The 24,840-nt window shown below is 43.0% G+C and overlaps 1 protein-coding gene across 8 annotated transcripts in view; it reads right to left on the bottom strand.

The window, feature by feature from the left end:
- Positions 1–24,840, bottom strand: part of si:dkey-192p21.6 (uncharacterized protein LOC565246 homolog) — a 39,044-nt gene that overhangs the window by 8,421 nt on the left and 5,783 nt on the right. For 4 of the 8 annotated variants that reach the window (XM_061788909.1, XM_061788905.1, XM_061788908.1 and 1 more), the window contains exons 7-15: positions 21,583–21,665; positions 14,388–14,464; positions 12,650–12,680; positions 12,398–12,558; positions 6,246–6,358; positions 5,679–5,800; positions 4,975–5,098; positions 4,794–4,880; positions 3,979–4,056 (exon numbers count right to left, since the gene is read on the bottom strand). In XM_061788909.1, the coding sequence (XP_061644893.1) occupies positions 3,979–4,056; positions 4,794–4,880; positions 4,975–5,098; positions 5,679–5,800; positions 6,246–6,358; positions 12,398–12,558; positions 12,650–12,680; positions 14,388–14,464; positions 21,583–21,665 (876 nt within the window). Of the gene's footprint in view, positions 1–227; positions 2,047–3,967; positions 4,057–4,793; positions 4,881–4,974; positions 5,099–5,678; positions 5,801–6,245; positions 6,359–12,397; positions 12,559–12,649; positions 12,681–14,387; positions 14,465–21,582; positions 21,666–24,840 lie in introns of those variants that run through there. The other 4 variants (XR_009790671.1, XM_061788907.1, XM_061788910.1 and 1 more) reach the window with 2 other exon arrangements.

Here is a 24,840-nt window from a genome sequence, read left to right as displayed (position 1 = left end):
ACATTTGTCAGAGATTCAGGTCAATGATGTGAAATTTTCATGGCAGAATTTCAATTGATTTTCATATATTACAAGTAGAACTTGTAGACATGACAACATAAGTGAACTGGATTGAAGTCTCGTGTATTTACTTGAAACAAATCAAACCAAAACACCCTCAATATACATTACTGAAGAAAGTACAACATTGTAGTAAAAGTAGTACAAAAGGTATTGAACGTACGATCGGAAAAGTCTTCATTTAAAAATATGCTCCAGTGTTCCCTGATATACGGACATTTACTTTAGATAGCCATCATTTTGTTACAGAATAAAAAATAATGTATATTTCCCCCCCATTTAAAAAATATTTTCCCAATGAATAAACATTCAAAACCTGACAGAATGCCTAACATATTACTAAAAGATGCACGCGCACACACACACACACAAAAACAAACATACAGTACATACATTTTGAAGGACGCTGTCAGAAAGACAGATCTCACTGAAGCCGTATGTACGGGGCTTTAATTTAGACATTTACACTGCACTCAATGAAAAGCTCATGCCGCAGCTGCCCAAAATTGACAGCGTTGGTAATTAACAAAATAATTTGGTATGTTTCTGGAATGGTTAATATGCCAGTAAGTAGAAGTTTTTTAAATTACATTTTAATGCTACAATTATTTTTACCAATGAATTTTCTAATTCACTGTTTTACATGAAAAAAAAGTAGTATTATTTCTCAGTTAAGATGTCACTGTGACTGTTCTTTTCTGTAGTTCCTGAACAGACAAAAAGTTATAATGGTTTAATGATAGCTTGAAAATTTTCTGACTTATCAAGAAGCCCACAGTAAGATGATATGAAAAGGTGAATTTAATGTGAAATTCCTAATTCCTGTTCAAAATGGCAAATTTTTTAGCACTCACTGAAATCTGAAGTCTTTTCTCATTATGACAGGTGGTGTGATACATTTACAGTATCACTGTTTTAATGGTGTCGAACTGCATTGCATTAAGGTTGGAGGAGAGGAGTTTGGGGATGATGGTGTTCAACAAAGAGCTGCAGTACATGAACAGGATCCTCGTATAGGTACCTGTGCTGTCAAAGTGTTCTAGGATGAACTGCAGTCCCATGTTGACTGCGTTATCCACAGACCTGCTTGCTCGATAGGCCAACTGCAGGGGGTCCAGGAGGGGTCCTGGGATGCTCTTTAGGTGGTCCAGCACGGGGCGCTCAAAGGACTTTATGTCCACAGATGTCTGGGCGGCAGGTGGGTAGTCATTCAGTCCTTAGATTGCAGGTTTCTTGGGGACTGATGGGGAATGATGCTGGGGGTGTTTGAGGCAGATCTAAAATCTAAAGATCTATTGAATATCTGTGTGAAAACTGGATTAAGCTAGTCTGCGCAGACTTTCAAGTAGGAGGAGGGCCTGCCACGTTGTTGGTCTTTTGTTGTTTAAAGACACGTCACGTCCTGTTCGTGAATGGTCAGTACAGAAGAGAGGGTCAGAGTGGTGCAGCTGGGTGGGCGTGGGCTGATAAAGTGTCCTTTTCAAATCTGCAGTAGAAGGTATTCAAGTTGTCAACCAGTCTTTTATTGTTCTCCACTTGGAAGGATGATCGGTTGTAGTTGGTCAGCGATTGTAATCCTCGGTAAACTGATGCAGAGTTGTTAGCAGTGAATCTGCATGATTTCTCTTTGCGATGTTGATTTATTTTCTCAGCTGGTTTCTGGCCCGAATGTACAGGGCCCTGTCCCCCCACTCTGATAGGCATCCTCTTTAGGCTGGCGAAGTTGGCCAAGTGTGGCAGTGAACCATGGCTTGTTGTTACTGAACATGCAAAATGGAAGTCGAAGCGGCATTCAAAGTCCACGCTGTTGGAGCTTAACCTGCACTCCGGCACGCTTTCCTCTGTGGCGTCATCCTCTCCTCCATGCACCTTAGAGTGCAGTCGCTTCCTTGTCGCACCACTCGTGAAGTGAAGAAACTTTGTTGATTTGAGTTGGCTCCTCAGTGCTTAGCAATTCTTCCCTCGTGTAATTATGTCGCATAATGTCTCCAAAGACGAACGAAAAGGACAAAAACACAGTCAATGCCAGACAGCACACTACTACCGAGGCGTCCACCCATGTAGGCGCCATCTTGGCTATTATATAGACACTATACTATACTATACTATACTATATTACGATAGAATAGACACAACTTCATAACTGAGCAAGTTTGTAGAGGCACATTTTTGGTACATTTCTCACTCTGAATTGCTGTTTATTGCTGTGTTCGAAACCGTTCACTCATTCACTACTACTCCATTCTCCCAATGTAGGGTTGCACTATATAGTGGACTATATTGTGAGCTCATTCATAACAGCTTTCCGACACTACACGGCGCTCTGTTTATGACATCACAGCTGTCGCACAATAACAAAGTCGGTTGTTGCAGTCGGTAAAAAAACAAAAAAAGAGTGCTGCACATTATTAAAGCGAAAGGATTTTTTCTTTGTTGAAAAGAAAATTTCTGCGCAAAATTCAGTCCCTTTGTCTCTGACGCATCTAGGCCCGCCATTCTTCTTCTTCTCTGAAGACACAATGCATTATGTTATATTACGACTCGGTGAGTGACCATCGATTGGTCACTATGTTTTGCTATGCTTTTTTTTTTTTTTTTAAACTCTAAGCATTCGGACACCACTACAAAATGGCATAACCACAATATAGTGCCCTATATAGTGGTTAGAAAGTGATTTCGGGCACAGCCTTTGTGTGGTGTCCCTGGCCAACATGGCTGGCCTCTTCAGTTTAATTTCAAAGGCGGCGATGCAGGCAGCCCATCCAGCTCCATCATCACTTGAAGTCACATGACTACCACTTAAGGACGTTTGCCTCTGCAGCGCGCAGGCTACTCTTAACCTCATTTTAAAAACGACATAAAATATTTCTGCAGCATCTCACGCTGATTAGCAAAATAATGACCAATCACAAGTGTAGGCTTGGACAACAGTCAGTCTCGTTAGAGTGGGCTGACAGCCTCCTGTCACGTTTTGAGATGCAAAACAGACCATCTCGTGTAACCCTCACCTCTCCCTGTGGGACGCATTCCCCCTCTCAGTGAAACAGATGCCAGCTTGCCTCTTTTTGGCCTTTTTGTGTTTGGAGACCACCCAGAATGGAGTGAAGCTCCAAAATAAATATTAACTAGAAGCTACTATGTAATGAAAACATTATTATTATTTTTTTAATGACTTTAATCTCTCTCTGTGATACCAGTTTATCATTACTGCCATGTATTTGGACTACAAATATTTGCAGAGGCTTAGCATGCAGGTGAGCAAAGCCACCTTCCTCTCCATCACATGCGTTACACTGGGCAATATTCTGTCAAAAACATTCCAAAATACACCTTAAAAAAGCAAATAATGTAATACGTTTTCATTACCACTATCAAAAAGTGTTTACAACGGTGGTGTTAGTTCACTCTTATATAACTGCGAGAACATATTTTGCCCCCTTCTATGTAGCTAAATTGGACAACCATTTGGAAACACCTCTCAGTATGATGTAGGAAAACACTTGAAAATAATAAAGTGCAACAATAAACATATTGTTTAGTTAATAATTCTCTTGTATAGTTCTTTTTTTTTTTTACAACTTTTGTTTTGGGTGCATCGGATTGTGCAGGTGTACCTAATATTGCGGCCAGTGTTTTGGCGCTACACATGGGGCAGTCATGAGAGACAGTGCGTATTCCCGTGTGGCACTGGCTAGTCGTGTCTGCCCGGAAATGCACCACATGTGGATGTTGTTGAATTGTACTGAGATCACACACTCGTCCTCACTAAGCCCTGCTAATGAATGGATTCAACAGTGATGACTAACATCCAGGCAGCCTTAAAAAAAACAGTGCAGCATTTACCTGAAAGATGAATTGTTCTTATATGAGTGGTTTGTTGTCTCCACTGAGTGGTAGGATAACTTACAGATGACCTACCAAGATGGTTGCCCACACTAAGAACCTGCACAGGATGTGGATGTTCTTCTCCTTGTAGAAAACGATTATTTTCCCTGCCTGCAGAGAGATAAGGGCAAAACTCATTTGAATACACATTATAAACGAATCAACCGACACAACCAACATATTCAGTTATTTGGCCTTGAGTAACCAAATAGGCCTGGGAGGTGTCCCTGATGCGGTGGTCATATTTCTCCCATCTCGTGGAGCCAGATGTGGGGTGTAAGTCATCTGCACCCTCTCTTTAATTTGGTGATGATGAATACATTTCAGCTGAAGACATTATCACAGGCAACACAGAGGAGGCCAGTGGACACCTGGCGTGTCATCTAACACTCAGTGACTGATGTGCTTAGTCTCAATAGTCCATCGGGAAAAGAAAAATGTTGGATTTTGAATGGCAAATTCTCACCACCAAAGTTTAAACTGACTCTGCTGCTATCAAACTTTATGGCAAAAGATTTCTCTTCTTGACAACATTTTGACATTTCATGAAGGCAGCTTTGTAGTTATGAAAGAGATACATATTTTACACACAACTTTAATGAGTGTGGACTAAAATTTGATGGATGAATCCAACCAGTTGAAGAAAAGAAACAAAGTTACTACTGGGCAAGTTACTACTCTGCATTTATTGGACATTTTCAGCATCATTTATCTTCAGAAACACTGTGACATTTTGCATTTGAGTGAGTGAGTTGGTAATTTTACCCAGTAAACCATTTACAAAATTGTAGTACAATTGTCGCTCTATTTAATGCAGGCGATGGAATACTGCACATGATGTGTCTTACCTGCATTCCCAGAAATCCCATCACAATGGAGTTGATTGTACCCAGAATGCCCTCTGGGTCGAAAGGTTGGGTGGTGTGATACATTTCCTAGAGAAGCCAAAAAAAAAAAAAAAAAAATGCTGCTTTAAATTGTCCCACTAAATCTAAATCAAAAGTGATATTACATTTCAAAGACACTTACTTTGCAAGTGGGATACCTGTACATGTTGTCACCAAATAACCACATGTCGATGTATCCCGCCGCCCCTCCAGTGCAGTTAGGGAAAAGACCGTTATCCCCAATTCCACCAGCTCCCAGATACCCTCTGATAGCAACACAGACATCAACATTATGACAAAAATAACATTGAATTGCTTTACTGAAAGTAAATGTCTGGAATGAAAAACTCTAAATATGTATGCAAACTTATAATTTACAACTTTTTGTTTTGTTGTTGACAAGATTATCTCAGCACAGAGGAAAATAATTCATCAGTCCAAACACACACATGCACACAAACACACACACACACGATACACTAGGTGAAACAGACAATATTTGGTAATTGTGTGTGTTAGAAGCGACACAAAAAGCAGCACTTAGCGGAGGTCTCAGAGCGAGGAAGATGGATCCTTTGCCTCCCCTCCTCTTACTGCACATGTCAGAGCCAGATAGTCTAATTACACCCTCTGAAGCATTCAGCACGAGCCCATACATCACTGCAGTTCATAACAGCAACAACACAAGGTGCACACCAACTGATGCTACACCACAACCAGAAACCTGGAGCTCACAAAAATCATGAAGAGCTCTGCGCAGTTTACACCTTCAGCAAACAAGACGAGAGAATTATTCAGTAGATTCACTCATTTACATGAGAGGAGGCTTGGACCTACTGTACATACCTGGGGCAGTTGGGTACAGGCAGGAGGAAGGTGATGCACAGCCACAAGGTCTCCAAGAGGATGATGGTCAGCCACTGGGGCCAGTACAAAACCACATCCTGGAGGGGGGACCACCAGTGACCCTGTCGTAAAAACGCTTCAAATTAAAGTGCAATCGTTGACAATCGACAAAAAATACAAATCAATTACATTAGTCCGGTGCTTCGAGATACATATTTTGGGGGTTTTGACCTGATTAGCCAATAATCAACATTCAAACATTGATTCTAGGAACCGTATTTGGTAACTTGAAATAGGTTTTCAAAATGAGACAGCGGAACAACTTCACCAGCAAAAAAAAAAAAAAAGAAGGATAATGATAAAAATTGGGTAAAGAAATATGATTTTAGAATTATATATAATATAACACCAATAAAAAACATAACACCACCAAATATCATTAATAGTTACAATTGTGGTAATATTTACAAAAAAAAAATTATGAATTTACCCTAATAGTAAAGAGGTCCCCAAATACATAAAAAAAATGAGTTAAAAGGTAAAAAAGCCATTAAAGGAACTGCTTACTTCTTTTTGCTGACTCTCTTTGTGTCCCCACAGAATCTGCAGTAGAGCCAAAACAAAGTAGGTGAAGCCCAGGCGCTGCAGTACCCCTGGGATCCTGAGCCAGGACCAGGACACTGCAACACATGAAGGAAGTCTCTGAGTGATGAATACATGAACACACAAGAGTTGAAGCTGATCCGAGCATATTATAAATCAGCAAACTGATTATATTGGTAATGGGATCTTTTCAACCAGGCCACCAATACACACGCTACTTTGCGGAGAAAAACTGATAGACAGCACAAGTCAGTGTGTAATGTCAGCATGCCGGGGATGAATGTTTCGAAGCGGACCAAAGGTTCAAAGTTATCTGTTCGTCTGGGCAAATTGAGTCGGGTGAGCTTGACTTTTGGTTGAAAGATTGATGGTAATCTACACATTAGTTAATTGAAAAGCTCTTTGCTGCAAAAAAAAAAAGTGTCAAAAAAACAATGAAATCCCAATCATCGATCAGGCCACATCCAATAAGAGAAATCTCGGAAGGAGGAAACTAAGTAATGTCACATTTCTTAATGTGCAGGTTACACTGCAAGACATCCATCCATCCATCCATCCATTTTCTGAGCCGCTTCTCCTCACTCGGGTCGCGGGCGTGCTCGAGCCTATCCCAGCTATCATCGGGCAGGAGGCGGGGTACACCCTGAACTGGTTGCCAGCCAATCGCAGGGCACATACAAACAAACAACCATTCGCACTCACAGTCACACCTACGGGCAATTTAGAGTCTTCAATTAATGCATGTTTTTGGGATGTGGGAGGAAACCGGAGTGCCCGGAGAAAACCCACGCAGGCACAGGGAGAACATGCAAACTCCACACAGGTGGGGCCGGGGATTGAACCCGGGTCCTCAGAACTGTGAGGCTGACGCTCTAACCAGTCGGCCACTGCAAGACAATTTACTCTTTTAGTTTTCCAGCAACATTTCTGTCTTATAGTTCAACAACATATTAAATAAAACACAGTGTATCATAAAAGAAAATCTCGTAAAATCTTTTTTTTTTTTTTGAAATGATCTATGAAAACTGAATAGTACCTTAACGGAGCCTTATGTAACGGATGTTTTTTGTTCTGTTTCGGCTCTAGGGTCCCCCTTTAGGTCATTCTGTTAAGTATAAATTACCAATAACAAGTTGGAGGGAAATGCTTCACCTGATCCAGCAGATAACAGTTTTTCTTACTAGTATGTTTGTTCTTCATATTCAACAACCATTAGTGCTTCAAACAAAATGTCAATTTTTTTTCTTATAGCAGAGGACAGCTAGAGTAAGTCACATATGTGCAAGTCGTAAGTCTCATGTCTTAACCTTCAAATTTTAAGCAAGTACCAAGTTACTGTGGCAAAAATCAAGTAAGTCAAGTTGAGTCCCAAATAAATCAAATGTTGTTCATTTTCTCGTCGAGTCATGTCATCACTTGGGTTAAACATGTCATGTCAAGTTAGTAACAACATACTGGAGTATGCGCTAGTTACTTTTCTACTGATGAAATAATGTATAATTGGATGCGTAACTACCGTGCCTAAAGGAGCCAGCCTTAAAAGATTGAACAAAAATAACGATACAAAAACTAGCATGCTTCCTTTGTTCTTTTTACTTAAATTCAAATACTCATTCAATTAGCTGATTCAGAACCACTTACATGGTTCATGATGACAATTATGTTCTTTGTTATTAAAGGTAATGTTTGATATGCTGTGGGGACCATGTTAAAACTCTGTAGGCTTTGTCATATTCCATTACAAATATAAAATGTAAGCTTATTAGCTGTGGTACAGAAACTTTTCGATGTTAGTAATGCGTCTTTAAAATAATTTGTATCATAATGACCCCGCAGTTATGTGTCATGCAAAATGGTGTTAAGAGTTGTATAAATTGCGACTTCCTGTAAACCCATGAGTGCGTAGAGGCTTAATCCTGATCTGTGATTGGATAAGATTGGATAAGCCAGTTGGGCTGGCACAAATGGAAGGGGAGGGAGAGAGCGTCATTGATGAAAATTTCACTACCTGTACTTATTTTTGCTGGATTTAACAGACTTTGAGACTACCCTTTGAACTTTTTTTTTTTTTAATTACCTAGCAACAAATTCAGCTACTAAATATATTTGGAAACTTTTAGCAACTTTGACTCAAATGCTTTCACAGATGCACTTTCCCTCTAAATGACCTGAAATTAATACTGTGTCACACAGTAAAAAAACAAAAAATTATAATAAATAAATAAATACATACTCAGCCTGTCTGTATTGTGAGTTACAGTATGTCAGCAATTGTGATGGCTCAGCTCAATAGAGACGCATTTAGTCACAGGCAGTCACAGCAATCACTGTTGGCTGACTGCAGTAGCTGTTGCGTGCGTTTGATGAGACAAGGATTTTTGTTTTGTCCATCCATCCATCCATCCATTTTCTTTACCGCCTATCCTAACTCGGATCGCGGGCTGCTGGAGCCTATCCCAGCAATCTTCGGGCGGGAGGCGGGGTACACCCTGAACCGGTTGCCAGCCAATCGCAGGGCACATAGAAACCAAAAACAATTTTTTGTTCAAATCATTCAAACACATTTCAGTGCAAATGTCTGGTTAGGAAGTCACATAGTCATGCACAGTAGCATTAACAATCTGAAAAGGGCTACACCTTCAGTCATGATCACTAGATAATAATAATACTAAAACGTACTACTAATGCACTCCCACACAAATCTAAATCTAGTCCTGCAAAACGTTTTCAACATTAGTTTGAAAGATTTAGAAGTATTTCTCTGGTGGCTTGAAAATTTACTTGATATGTTTAAATAGTGCCCTGCGATTGGCAGGCAACCAGTTCAGGGTGTACCCCGCCTCCTGCCCGATGATAGCTGGGATAGGCTACAGCACGCCCGCGACCCTTGTGAGGAGAAGTGGCTCAGAAAATGGATGGATGGGTGGATGTTTAAATAGTTCAAGAATCACAGTTAATACCGAATGGATATAGACACGAATATACAGTTTATAATTTCTAACAAAAATAAAACAAAAATATAATGTTATATAATAAAAGAAACCTATAATGTGTTGTATTGATATTATGCTTACAAATAAAATCATGTGATGATAATCTAAATTAACACGTTCTACATAACTACGCAATGACATCATTACACAACGGCTACATATTTTAGCAAATTTGAGTAACAATTAGACCTGCATTTAGCAGCATCCCATGTGAAAATTAATTGGCAACACTGGACCAAAAGTGGAAAAACTGAAGAGGACAGTCAGCTCCAATATTATGCTGATATATATGCTTCCTCAGTGACACTGACTTATATGGATGCGGTGTCCTGGAACTGCCTGTTTTCAGCCTCATGGAGGAAACAAGTGCATCAAAGTGAGGCTCGAACATGACTTTGGCTGAATCTCATGGTGCAACTATACACCTGCCAACTGGGAGGAAATGGACTAAATCAGAGGCTGTAAAGCAAGTAAAATCTGCTCTCACTTATGGAGACGTTGCCGGACACGTTCAACAGCAAGAGCAGTGTTTGGATGTGGTGCAAGTCGACCCACGTGGCACAAGGATACAGCAACCCGGACAAGGAAGCTGCAGTGGCAGAGATTTGGTGTCAACAGGAGGCAGAAAGATGCCCCAAGGCAGTCTCTCAGTCCAAACAGGGCCAGTGGACCAGCTGGAAAAACATGGAACATCGCAAGCTCACCTGGAGAGAACTTTAGGAAATGGAAGAACGCAGAATCAGCTTCCTCATCAGCACTCCCTATGATGCTCTTCCAACGACCCGGTGAGGATCACAATTGTATGTCTGCCAAACAACTTCCTTATCGGGTGCAAAACCAGTCTGGCAAGGCCTGGAGGAAGAAATGGGTCTTGCAGAAAATGGCGATCACCCTAGACGGAAGAAGAACCACCACCAATATCCTCCCTCTTGTGATGCATGGGCTTGGAAGCAACATTCCTTTTGTCAAAACATCGAAACAAAAGCAAATTTGACCTTCCTTGATCTGGTCTGCAACTGGGAAGTCAGTTTTCCCAGCAGAGATATTAACAACTACTCTCAGGGAAGACCGCATCTTACTCTCTTGTACATCCTGGAACGTACAGCACCATGGAAAGCTGCTATTGAGGAATCATATGAGCACAAGTGCAAAGAAATAGCAACCCTGGCGGAATGACACAACTGGGGTACCAAGGTTTTCTCTCTAGAAGTTGGGTGCAGAAGCTTTGTTGCTGCGACCTCTACCAGGCTCCTGAAGAGAACGGGGGTGAAAGGACATTTCGACAAATAGTGGACTCATCTTCAGAGGTTGCAGAGCGAAGCAGCAACTGGTTTTGGATCAAGAGGTTAGATTTCAACTGAGCTGCGAGATAACTTGTGAGGGAGAAAAACAGACAAGAGGTGCGCACACCAGGTGCTGGCGTTGAACCCTCTGGAGGTGTTGTGGGCCTAAATCATCTAAACACTGAGGATGGAAGTTGGCCACTTGAGGACCCTGGTGATGTTTTACCCCTCTCCCACTCAAGCAAGAAGCTCTGGTTTCTATTCAAGGCAATTTACGATCAAGTCCTATAAGCTCTACTTTTGGTGTGGGGGGAGGGGGGGGGGGTAGTTTTCTTTCAAAAGAATGATTTTAAACTAAAAGCAGAAAAGACTTGTGAGCTCGTGTGTTTCATATCATTCTAAGTCACAAATACTCAGTCAAAGCCAAGCCCAGTCCTAAAATTGGCGACTCAACTCTGACTTGAGTTGTCCCCTTCCTTTATCTTATAGTATTCTTTTCGAAGTGTGGGTTTGTCCGATTTCCTGTTCCTGTTGGCTCGCATTCTATTGGCGCACCATGGTCGGCTCCAACTTAGTCATTCAAAAGGAGGCTGGCATATACTCATTTATTTTGGTCTGCTGGACACAAATAATGCTCCATGTGATGCGTCCTCTATTGCAGCCAAATATTAAGCAGTTTTTGTAATAAATTATGTACACTGCTAACCAATTACAAGTGTGACATCGGAGCACTGATGCTAACACAACAAAAAAGGAGTGGCCTGGCTGCTCCCCCAATAAAACTAATGAAATTAGGTCATTCAGCATCATAGTGGCTACCATAGAACCATTACTTTTTGTTACAAGCCAGTGTATAATCAACATGATTGTGACATTATGATGAAAAGAGCACATAGTGCTGTTTCTCCTTCCCCAACAAGCTCGTGCTATGCTTTAATGAATACCCAAAGCACTCAAAGGACATCATCAAAATGTTTTAATGTTTACATGAGGTGACTCAGAGCTGATTTCGATGTTTATCACAGGTTCCGCTGCCTCGTCTGACATTGACAAACACACAAAGATAATGTGACTGCTTTCTCTTATTAGATCAAACTAGACCACGAAACAACCGAGGGCGTCCTTGGACACCGAGGTCGACGCTTTAGTTTATGGCAAAAGTCATATTGTTGTGAGAAGCTACAGGAGCAGCTGCATGGAGCTTAGGGGCTGAAATTCTATCTCTTTGTAATCGTCCATTACCGCGTAGCTTGTTTTTGCTCAATCGTCCCCTGTTAAAGGTCCCCTGGTGCTGGATTGGGAATACGTGCGCGCACACACACACGACAACAATATTTTTCTTAACGTGGTTACACAGACATGCACCCATGGAAAAAGTCCATTAGCATCTGGCTGATGTGTGAAGGGGCGCCCTGTGAAAGCCCAGGTGGTCGATGGAATGAGGAGTCTACCTGCTTTCTCTGCATTAACCCTGACACACCTCTGCAGTTTTTAGCACAAATCATAGCCTCAGATCACATCACACATTTGTAAACTCACTCATTGCAATGTTTTGAGTGCACTTTATCCAAATATGACATAAAAATGGGTGCTCACTTGGCAATCCTTTGTTACAGAATCAGAGAAAAATCTTGCAGCTCTTCAATGGGTCCAGTTTGTACAACATCTTGTTTGGCTGAGTCTTGTTTTTCAAAGGAACAAGTACATTATTTATGTGGCGAGTGGATGCGCTATTATGCTTTAATGATGTTCCCAGCACAGAACTGAAGTAAATAACAAAACCTGTCCGCAAACAGGATGTACTTGTTCCATTAGCAGCACACGCTAATTTTGCACCTACGTGGTCCATCACGCGGGGAATAGTTGAGGAAGCAGAAGCCGAGCGTCAGCAGGACTGCAGTTCTCCACGTGATCTTTTGCAGCAGCTGCACGCGGCCTACGCCTCTTCTCTGCATGGATCTGAACGCCAACACCACTGAGGTCCCAATGATGAAGACGAACCTCGAAGACACAACAACTGATGTTGATAAGATAGCCCTTTTTATTTCTTTACTTGGAAAAAGTGAGGTAACAAACTAATAACATGACCTACCACGGCATGACGAGATCCGCCACAGTCAGACCTGGAGAAAGTACTGTATCATTACACTGTATATTTATTTTATTATACATACACAGCTCCTGACCTCATATAATTCGTGCAATCCAAAAAGTTCCACAATAAATAAAGAATGATATTTTGTCCTTAAAAGTAAAATATCTGTTATTAACATGATTAATAAACAGCTAGAGTCCTGTGACAGTACTGGCCCTTGCAGCACAAAAAGGATTCATTACATCACTTGTAAAATCAATACAGTGTTATAGATTTGGCAAAGATGCTATTACAGAACTTAAAGTTTGCACACCTCATGGCAAAAGAAATCATTTTGAAAAAAAACCAAAAAAAAACAGCTTTGATTAATTCTGTGCTTCACTCATTCATTTTGTACTCTTCCACACAGTCCCATCCACCCTTTAAATACGCTCTTCCTCGTCCATTATTGTTAATATTGATAAACCAAGATGGATTTCATCTGCGATGAGATGTGGGTGATCAATTGCATGCGATGTATATGTGCTGGTTCCTTTATCACATTCATCACAATTCGTGATGACGTTCACAAAGTGGGGAAAATTGAGGAGTTTGTCATGATATTAGTCTCATGGTTGTTTCAGTCAGTCATTTGAAAAAATATATATTTTTTTTCAAATTATAAAGAGTCCCAAAATGTCCAACCGGAACATTACTACTCAGTATCCCTTTATTTCGATGCCAATTCCAGTGATAAGCTTTGGTATGGCTTCTGTTGAGTTGTCAACAGACCTAATTTGTCTCATTAGCCAAATAATTACACTGAGAAATTATACACACTTCTTTGTAATCAAAGTATTTTTTTTAAATGGACCCTTTGGTTTTCTTCCCTTTCAAATTAATCCATTGTAACTGATAAAGCTATCATGGATATGGCCGACACACCCTCCAGTGCAAATGCAAGCCCGGTCATGGTTTAACTGTTGTGGTTAACTAAACTGTACTGCTTGAACAGAAATGTGGGTATTGGTTAACTCCATTCATTCATGTATTTACATTTTCTATACCATTTGTCCTGTTCAGGGTCAGGGGGAAGCTGAAACCAATTCCAGCCGGCTCAGTATGGCATTGACAGGGAATTGAGCCTGTGCCAGATGCATGGAATGAAATTCAGCATGTGAAATCCTATACTATTCTATTTTTTTTTAACAGTTGCACAACAAGAATGCACCATCAGAGGTTGAGAGAAAAGCTTAACAACACGTAGGGCCTGATTTTCTAAAGGTTTTGGTGTGCAAAAATGGGTGCAAACTTGATTGTTGATGCAAACGGCTGTGGAACCGGGTGCACCCAGGATTGCATCTGCATGAAGGGCAAAATTGCAGTGCAGTTCACTTTCGCGCGTTCTGGGAGTAATATAGGCAAGTAGGCGAACACATCAGCAAACACAAATATCTACAGTATATATACACAATCATAATATCAATTGATCTTTCAGGGTTTAGGATTCTGGCAAAGCTAGAATTCAGTAGATATTAGATTTACAATCAACCAGCCCAAAGTGCTTCAAAAAAAAAGCATCAACTGTATTATGATAGCTTTGGAAAGATCTTTCTTTCTTTCCTTCTTTCTTTCTTTCTTGCAGCTACTGCCGCAACATCAAGTCTACAGATTGAGTTGTGAGAGGCTACAACAAAACATTTCATTGTTGCTTTATTGTGTAGCTTTGTTATGAATGCATCAGGCTTTACGTCACCATTCCACGGTGCATGTTGAAAGAACCAGTAGCCTCCTCCGCCGTAGTTGACAAACACCATCACTGTGAGGGCAAACCTACAAAGATAGCATAAGTAAGCACTGGAAAACTGTTACCGAATAAGAAATGAAAATGCTAGACTTGAAGGGACAACATCAGAAGCGGGAAGTAAACATATTGCTAACAAAACAAACTACTTAAACTAAGTAACCGGGTCTATTATTCAATAAGAGTTGGATAACTTTTTTTTTTTTTTTTTTTTTGAATACACAAAAAAACGTGGAAATTCTGCTACGTATATTCCGCATGCAGGATAATGCAACCTGAGCAATATGAATCACTCAGGAAATGAACACTTGTCCTCTGGATCTCCTCGAGCAGGACTGCTGACTAAAGGCTTTAGCGTTTAATATATGATACAATTTATGTTGCGCAGCGAGGAAGGCTGCTGAAACGCTGCACACGTGATGGAATACTTCACTGAATCATGCAGCTGGGGAAAAAGGTGTTGCATGTGAGAAGTCTGCGGTGTATAGTATTACACGGCACAAACTCACAGAGGAAAGTGCAGTGTATGTTGTCGCTTTGCTCCGGGGCAGATTGTATCCTTTCACCATCCTAAATGCATCGCATATTGTTGGGATTTAAGTGCTATTCAATAAGAAAAAGATTGGCTTTAAGTGTTATAATGAAATCAGTAAAAAGTTCCAGTCGGTCTGATAAGCTGCACTGGATCTCCGTCTGCCTCCATTCGATTAAGGGGTGCACCAAGCCATTACTCCTCTTTTAGCTTCAAACTGCAGATACGAGATTTTAATCTGCCGCTATCTTCTCCAAAGGTCCATCAAAGTGAACTATGCGCACGTGACCGTGTACTCTATCTGATGCTCACATATATCATTGAAGTTTCGACCAGCATATCCATTAGTTGCCATAGTGACAAAGACAAAGGTTAAATAAGTGACCAGACGAGTCCTGGTAAAAGAAATGACTGCAATATGAGGGTTTATGGGCCATCTCTCTAATGAAAACACTCCAGTTTAGGCAGATTAAACTACAACCATCACATACCTGACACTTGCGGCTGCAAATAATCATTAGATGTTTCCCCTGGAAAACACATTCCTCTATAAATGAAGAGAGTAAAGATCTCTTTCAGGTTGAATCAGGTTATACCATGAGTCTTAATCAGTTTCAAACTTCATCATCCCTCGGTCTGAATATTTATTACACCGGTAATTTGCTTGATTTGGTGAGGGCAGCATAGTATCAATGATTTATAGCTAACAGATTAGTTATAGACGGATCTAGCAGCAGTAGTGAGTGGTTACGACTCACTTACAGACCTCTTTGATATGAATTATTCCGTATGCATTAGCAATTTTAATCTCACTGTCACCATGCAGTGCTGTGTTGCAAATGTATACTTGCACTATTCACAAACTGCTACTATAAACTGCCCCTCCTTGAGCCGTCACCTTGTCGTGGTGGAGGGGTTTGTGTGTCCCAGTGATCCTAGGAGCTAAGTTGTCTGGGGCTTTATGCCCCTGGCAGGGTCACCCATGACAAACAGGTCCTAGGTGAGGGACCAGACAAAGCACGGCTCAAAGACCCCTAGTGATGACGACAAACAATGGACATCGTTTTCCCTTGCCTGGACGCGGGCCACCGGGGCCCCCCACTGGAGCCAGGCCTGGTGGTGGGGCTCGAAGGCGAGCGCCTGGTGGCCGGGCCTGCACCCATGGGGCCCGGCCGGGCACAGCCCGAAAGGGTAACGTGGGTCCCCCTTCCCATGGGCTCACCACCTGTGGGAGGGGCCATAGGGGTCGGGTGCAGTGTGAGCTGGGCGGTGGCCGAAGGCGGGGACCTTGGCGATCCGATCCCCGGCTACAGAAGCTGGCTCTAGGGACGTGGAATGTCACCTCTCTGGCAGGGAAGGAGCCCGAGCTGGTGTGTGAGGTCGAGAAGTTCCGACTCGATATAGTCGGACTCGCCTCCACAAACACCTTGGGCTCTGGTACCAGTCCTCTCGAGAGGGGTTGGACTCTCTTCCACTCTGGAGTTGCCCATGGTGAGAGGCGCCGAGCAGGTGTGGGTATACTTATTGCCCCCAGGCTCGGCGCCTGTACGTTGGGGTTCACCCCGGTGGACGAGAGGGTAGCCTCCCTCCGCCTTCGGGTGGGGGGACGGGTCCTGACTGTTGTTTGTGCCTATGCACCAAACAGCAGTTCAGAGTACCCACCCTTTTTGGAGTCCTTGGAGGGGGTGCTGGAGAGCGCTCCCGCTGGGGGAACTCCATTGTTCTGTTGGGGGACTTCAATGCTCACGTGGGCAATGACAGTGAGACCTGGAACGGCGCGATTGGGAGGAACGGCCCCCCCGTTCAGAACCCGAGCGGTGTTCTGTTATTGGACTTCTGTGCTCGTCACGGATTGTCCATAACGAACACTATGTTCAAGCATAAGGGTGTCCACACGTGCACTTGGCACCAGGACACCCTAGGTCGCAGTTCGATGATCGGCTTTGTGGTCGTGTCATCGGACTTGCGGCCGCATGTCTTGGACACTCGGGTGAAGAGAGGGGCGGAGCTGTCAACTGATCACCACCTGGTGGTGAGTTGGCTCCGATGGTGGGGGAAGATGCCGGTCCGACGTGGCAGGCCCAAACGTATTGTGAGGGTCTGCTGGGAACGTCTGGCAGAATCCCCTGTCAGAAGGAGTTTCAACTCCCACCTCCGACAGAGGTGCTCATGTTCCGGGGGAGGCGGGGGACATGTTCCGGGGAGGCGGGGGACATCGAGTCCGAGTGGACCATGTTCCGCGCCTCCATTGCTGAGGCGGCCGACCGGAGCTGTGGCCGTAAGGTGGTCGGTGCCTGTCGTGGCGGCAATCCCCGAACCCGTTGGTGGACACCAACGGTGAGGAATGCCGTCAAGCTGAAGAAGGAGTCCTATCGGGCCTTTTTGGCCTGTGGGACTCCTGAGGCAGCTGATGGGTACCGGCTGGCCAAGCGGAATGCAGCTCTGGTGGTCGCTGAAGCAAAAACCCGGGCATGGGACGAGTTCGGTGAGGCCATGGAGAAAGACTTCCGGACAGCTTCGAGGAAATTCTGGTCCACCATCCGACGTCTCAGGAGAGGAAAGCAGTGCACCACCAACACTGTGTATAGTGGGGATGGGGCGCTGCTGACCTCGACTCGGGACGTTGTGAGTCGGTGGGGAGAATACTTCGAAGACCTCCTCAATTCCACCGACACGCCTTCCCATGGGGAAGCAGAGTGTGGGTTCTCTGAGGCGGGCTCTCCTATCTCTGGGTTTGAGGTCACCGAGGTAGTTAAAAAGCTCCTCGGTGGCAGGGCCCCGGGGGTGGATGAGATTCGCCCGGAGTTCCTAAAGGCTCTGGATGTTGTGGGGCTGTCCTGGTTGACACGCCTCTGCAACATCGCGTGGACATCGGGGACAGTGCCTCTGGATTGGCAGACTGGGGTGGTGGTCCCCCTTTTTAAGAAGGGGGACCGGAGGGTGTGTTCCAACTACAGGGGGATCACACTGCTCAGCCTCCCTGGTAAGGTCTATTCAGGGGTGCTGGAGAGGAGGGTCCGTCGGGAAGTCGAATCTCAGATTCAGGAGGAGCAGTGTGGTTTTCGTCCTGGCTGTGGAACAGTGGACCAGCTCTACACCCTCAGCAGGGTCCTCGAGGGTGCATGGGAGTTCGCCCAACCAGTCTACATGTGTTTTGTGGCCTTGGAGAAGGCGTTCCACCGTATCCCTCAGGGAGTCCTGTGGAGAGTGCTTCGGGAGTATGGTGTACCGAACCCCCTGATACGGGCTGTTCGGTCCCTGTACGACCGGAGTCAGAGTTTGGTCCGCATATCCGGCAGTAAGTCGGACTCGTTCCCGGTGAGGGTTGGACTCCGCCAAGGCTGCCCTTTGTCGCCGATTCTGTTCATAACTTTTATGGACAGAATTTCTAGGCGCAGCCGAGGCATAGAGGGGGTCCGGTTTGGTGGCCTCAGTATTGCATCTCTGCTTTTTGCAGATGATGTGGTTCTGTTGGCCTCATCAAGCCGTGACCTCCAACTCTCATTGGAGCAGTTCGCAGCCGAGTGTGAAGCGGCTGGGATGAGAATCAGCACCTCCAAATCTGAGACCATGGTCCTCAGTCGGAAAAGGGTGGCATGCCATCTCCAGGTCGGGGATGAGATCCTGCCCCAAGTGGAGGAATTCAAGTATCTTGGGGTCTTGTTCACGAGTGAGGGAAGAATGGAACGGGAGATCGACAGGCGGATCGGTGCAGCGTCTGCAGTGATGCGGACTTTGTATCGGTCCGTTGTGGTAAAGAAAGAGCTAAGCCGAAAGGCGATGCTCTCAATTTACCGGTCGATCTTCGTTCCTACCCTCACCTATGGTCATGAGCTGTGGGTCGTGACCGAAAGAACAAGATCCCGGATACAAGCGGCCGAAATGAGTTTCCTCCGCAGGGGTGTCCGGGCTCTCCCTTAGAGATAGGGTGAGAAGCTCGGTCATCCGGGAGGATCTCAGAGTAGAGCCGCTGCTCCTCCGCATTGAGAGGAGCCAGATGAGGTGGCTGGGGCATCTGATTCGGATGCCTCCCGGACGCCTCCCTGGTGAGGTGTTCCGGGCATGTCCCACCGGGAGGAGACCCCGGGGACGACCCAGGACACGCTGGAGAGACTACATCCTTCGGCTGGCCTGGGAGCGCCTCGGGATCCCCCCGGAAGAGCTGGATGAAGTGGCTGGGGAGAGGGAAGTCTGGGCGTCCCTGCTGAAGCTACTGCCCCCGCGACCCGACCCGGATAAGCGGTAGAGAATGGATGGATGGATGGATGCTACTATATTACCAAAATTATTGGGACACACCTCTAAATCTATTCATACATTAATCAACTTCTCATTAAATTTGAGATTTCACCTTCTTTATTGATATTTTGGCCAAACTTCACTTCTGACACTTCTGAAACCCAATCAGAGAAAAACCCTGGAGCTCAATCAAAACAGGGAGCGAAATATATGAGTCAGCCATCTGGTGAAGAGCTGGCAGTCCTCTGGTCCGCTTTATTATTTCTTCTCCTGTTCCACTAAAATACTGACAGGGCAATTTCTTCCACGCAAACTTGGCGACAAGCTTTTAGTTGTGAAGCAACAAATTAAAATCGGAATCCTTTTACAAAATTAACATGGAACTGTCGTGGCACACTATCATCTCAGTGGAGCAATTATTAGAAACCCCATTTGCTCCCAACAAAACACCTTTTGCCATGCCACATTTACGGTAGATGACTGACGCGTGTGTTCTCTGAGGCAAGAACTTGTTACTTATCAGGGGCATGGATCACAAGTCAAAAGGCTGAGATGAAGTTTGATTAAATAGCTCTGCCAGGTGTTTCACATTTTTACCAGTCAGGATATTTATATTGAAAGCTAGACGGACAAAGGTTTTGAGACACTTGGAAAAATTGGATCCCCTTTGCCAGTGGTGGGAAGTAACAAAGTACAAATACTGTAAGTGGATTTTTCAGGTATCTATACTTTACTTGAATATTTATTTTTCTGATGACATTTTACTCGCTACATTTGAAAATAGATATCTGTACTTTCTACTCATGACTTAAAAATTGGCTTATTACTTTATTTTAACCTCTGCAGATGATGACACACTCTAAACAAATTAAAGAGAGGTTAAGTCAGACACAGTTACTATTTTGATAGCGAGCCCATGACCTTATTTATTGTACTGTTTCATGTTGTCAGCTCCAAGAATGATTTGAAAAAAAAAATGGCGTTCAAAAATTCTCTGCCAAATCTGGAAAAAAAACAAAAAACGTAAAAGGTGCATTATTTTCCAGTTGTTATCATTAGCTAATGTAGCATTTTTGTTTTTACTTAGTTCACACAGTTAGGAAATCCTAACTTGTGCTGAAACAACAGCATGTGACATTTAAACATGTTTTTTTCTTCTTCTGAGCACTACGACTATGGAAGTTAATGAATGAGAGAAACTATTTTGTGAAGTTTTGAGTGAAATGTTATTTTTCCGTTGGCAAATTGTCAAAATGGGTGCATGAGTTCCTTTGCCACCTCTGCCTTTGTAGCCATAACACTTCTACAAGACAAGACTAGACAAGGAGTGTTCTGTGTTAATTTTTGTCAATGCATCCTGAGGAACGTCACTGATGTTAACTCTGAGAGGTCCTTGCTCACAATTTCTGTACTAGTTCACCTCAAAGTGTTTAATGGGGTTGAGGTCATGTTCCTCCGCCCCAAAGTCATCCAACCATGCCTTTGGAGACCTTGTTTTGTGCACTGGGGCATAACGTAGCACAACAACAAAAAACGGCCCAAATTATAAGCATAGAATTGTCCAGAAATAAGGTAAGATGAAGAATTGAGACGCAAGGGCAACTAAGGAGTCCCAATCCTTGAATTATGAATGAGTTAAGGAGTCTCTCCCAACGTTAATTTATTTGGAACCTAAATTATATTCCGGCTAATTTGAGCAAACAGGAAAGTGGCTAGAAGCGGCACTGATGGGAAACGAAATATCACTCATCCTTTCCTTGAACCATTGCAAACTGTTGTGTGAATGCACTTAACCAGCTGAACTCCCAAAATAAATAAATGTAAGTGGTGTTTTTGGATTGGCTGACTCTGTGCCGTGGTTCCACACAATCGAGTATCTTAACGCAAGCCACAGATGGAGAAGATGTTAGTCATCTGCTGGATGCTGCCTTTGTGCTGCTGGATTTCCTCCCTGTCTCCATTTTGGCAGGAGATCTATGGCCATGTGCATGTGTGCTGATATGTTGACTGTATTATTACATCAATTATTTGGCATGGGGGAGGTCAGGGCCACACCAGCATCCTGTTTCCAGAGAGGCGTGCTTTGTGTCTCCCCCCAGGCCACAATTAAGGCGAGCAGGGAGCTCAGATTCAATCACACGTCCACCCTGTCCAATAGGAAAACACACAGAGGGCCAAGCCGAGACGCGCTGATATCAGACATTGTGCCCGAAACTACCCCGCCTGATAACAAAAGCTTGGGGGAGCTCGTGGCCAGACTGTGACCCTTGTAATTATTCATTACGCTGGGCCTGTAGATTTTCATCGTACTGCTGCAAAAAGAGGCTCATGTGGTGACAGACTGAAACACAAGATGGTTGGGGATAGCGCACATACCCTCGAAAAACATCCAGCGAACGCAGACGTTTATATTTCACTTTGGTGGCACTGCCCTCAGCTTGTGTAGCATGCACTTGGTCCTGCAGGCACAATTACGATGGGGGGGAGAGAGAGAATAATGTCACACTGAAATACAACCCCAATTCCAATGAAGTTGGGACATTGTGTTCAACATAAATAAGAACAGAATACAATCATTTGCAAATCATGTTCAACCTATATTTAATTGAATACACTACAAAGACAAGATATTTAATGTTCAAACTGATAAACTTGATTGTTGAAATAATCATTAACTTAGAATTTTATGGCTGCAACACGTTCCAAAAAAGCTGGGATAGGGACATGTTTACCACTGTGTTACATCACCTTTTCTTTCAACAACATTCAATAAACGTTTGGGAACTGAGGACACTAATTGTTGAAGCTTTGTAGGTGGAATTCTTTCCCATTCTTGCTTGATGTACAGCTTCAGCTGTTCAACAGTCCGGGGTCTGTGTTGTCATATTTCGTGCTTCAAAATGCGCCACACCTTTTCAATGGAAGACAGGTCTGGACTAATGGAGGCCAGTCTAATACTCATTCTTTTACTACGAAGCCATGCGACACGTGCACAATGTGTCTTGGCATTGTCGTATTTTACTCTTCATAATGTGCCACACATTTTCAATGGGAGACACAGGTCTGGACTGCAGGCAGGCCAGTCTAGTACTCACACTCTTTTACTATGAAGCCACACTGTTGTAACACGTGCAGAATGTGGTTTGGCATTGCTTTGCTGAAATAAGCAGGGGCGTCCATGAAAAAGATGTTGCTTGGATGGCAGCATATGTTTGTCCAAAACCTCTATGTACCTTTCAGCATTAATGGTGCCTACACAGATGTGTAAGTTACCCATGCCATTGCACTAACACAGCCCCATACCATCACAGATGCTGGCTTTTGAACTTTGCATCCATAACAGTCCGGATGGTTCTTTTCCTCTTTGGCCCGGAGGACACGGCGTCCACAATTTCCAAAAGCAATTTGAAATGTGGACTCGTCGGACCACAGAACACTTTTCCACTTTGCATCAGTCCATCTTAGATGAGCTCAGGCCCAGAGAAGTGTTTCTGGGTGTTGTTGATAAATGGCTTTTGCTTTGCATAGTAGAGTTTCAAGTTGCACTTACGGATGTAGCGCTGAACTGTATTTACTGACATTGGTTTTCTGTAGTGTTCCTGAGCCCATGTGGTGATATCCTTTACACATTGATGTCGGTTTTTGATACAGTGCCGCCTGAGGGATCGAAGGTCACGAGCATTCAATGTTGGTTTTCGGCCTTGCCGCTCACATGCAGTGGTTTCTCCAGATTCTCTGAACCTTTTGATGATATTATGGACCGTAGATGATGAAATCCCTAAATTCCTTGCAATTGTACATTGAGGAACTTCCTCAACTTTCTCAGTCCTTTTTGCCACCTGTCCCAGCTTTTTTGGAACGCGTTGCAGCCATAAAATTCTAAGTTAATGATTATTTGCTAAACACAATAAAGTTGTTCAGTTTGAACATTAAATATATTGTCTTTGTAGTGTATTCAATTAAATATAGTTTGAACATGATTTGCAAATCATTCTATTCTGTTTTTATTTATGTTTAACACAACATCCCAATTTCATTGGAATTGGGGTTGTAAGTGCATTGCAACCTGAGTAGCAGCATTTGTCATCTCAACATACAAGCTTTCTGTTTCTTCTACAGGACACGGTATGTTCGATTAAACATACAATATTAAATAAGTATGCATTGATTTTTGCCCTCTTCGGGACACAAGAAAAAAAAACCAGAACTTAACAGTATACTCACATGTGAATGTCGGGAACATATTGTTAATCACAGGAACAGCTCTTCGCAACATAAGTCCCAGGCCAGTTTTTATTCACGCGCTCATTGTAACCCTTTTTTTTTTTTTTTTTTGGTAATCATCAAACATTGTGCAAATGTTCTTGGCATCGTTAATTTATATCTACTGTATATGTCAATGTTATGTCATACATATTTTAGTAAGTTAAAATCTTGTACAGCAAATGGGATTCATGCCCATTATGTAATATTTTATATCAGTCATTTTTCTCATTGCTGCTAACATGAAAATATTGATTAGTGTTGCTTTATTCTCTTGCAAATCATTAAAAGAACCCTGAGATGTCCCATTAATTGTTTCCCTTTATGATTAATAAAGGGGGACATTAAATTGTACAAATAAACATTTTTCACAATACTCTACTGTACTTACAATGCTGTAATTTTATTTGCATGTGTTTGTATCAGTTTGTCCCAACCACTGTGCCAACACACATTAGTGTACCATGAAAGATCATCAAGTGTGCGCCAGGAAATTATCCATTTTTACTTCATTAGTCCAAAAAGTATGCAACAACTCCAAATAATGTATCTTTATATGGGTTGTAAACACTGGTTTATATGTACTCTGCCTGGCAACGAGTGACTGAGCAATCTGTTGAGCTGCATTGCTGCACCTGCTCGAGAGCAGTGCAGTTTTATGGTGGCTCATCAAAAACCTGTGGTGCCACTTATGTTGCCTGTGTGGGAAATTTGAATTTTAAAAACCGGACATCAGAGAGAAAGACAGTATATTGTCGTTGACCTTTTTCATGTTGAAGTGCCATGGGTTACCGATATTATATCGACAAATTTCTTTTTGCTATTTTTGTTTGTTTGTTTTTCAAGGTTGAAATGTATGCATTTAGAAATTCAGACAACAACACAATTATTCACTGTTAATAAAATAAAAGAAACAAATCTGTTTTGGAACATAAACTTGTTTTGTCGAAGTTTGAAGTAATGTTATATGAAATATTCTATCTTCCAATGATGTTGGGCTCCTGACTCTTAAGTCTCTTTGTGAGAGCAACACTCTCATGTTGCTCACTTAGCATTGGATTAGTTGGACTTGTTGGCCACCATGCAGCACTTTAAAGCAGCAGAGCAGGAAGACACCATCACTAATAAGAAATGATGGATCTACATGCCATCTACACAACATGTGGAAAACTAAGAGATCTTGCTTGAAAGAATAAGAGGAGCCATTCATGCTCACAAAAAGTGCATCTAAGATGTTTGTCTGAAGGCCTCCATGTCAGTCTACTGCACAATTGGCTCTGCTAACATTTGTATCAATCTTTCTATTAGTGTCTCCGCAGCTTGATGACTGGAGGCTCTGGGAAATTTTACCAGGCATCACGCTCTCTATTT

Source organism: Phyllopteryx taeniolatus, chromosome 11 (genome assembly GCF_024500385.1).
Source record: "Phyllopteryx taeniolatus isolate TA_2022b chromosome 11, UOR_Ptae_1.2, whole genome shotgun sequence".
Lineage (NCBI taxonomy): Eukaryota > Metazoa > Chordata > Actinopteri > Syngnathiformes > Syngnathidae > Phyllopteryx > Phyllopteryx taeniolatus.
Note: the sequence above shows the minus strand (reverse complement) of the source record. Positions and strands in the feature narration are given on the sequence as shown.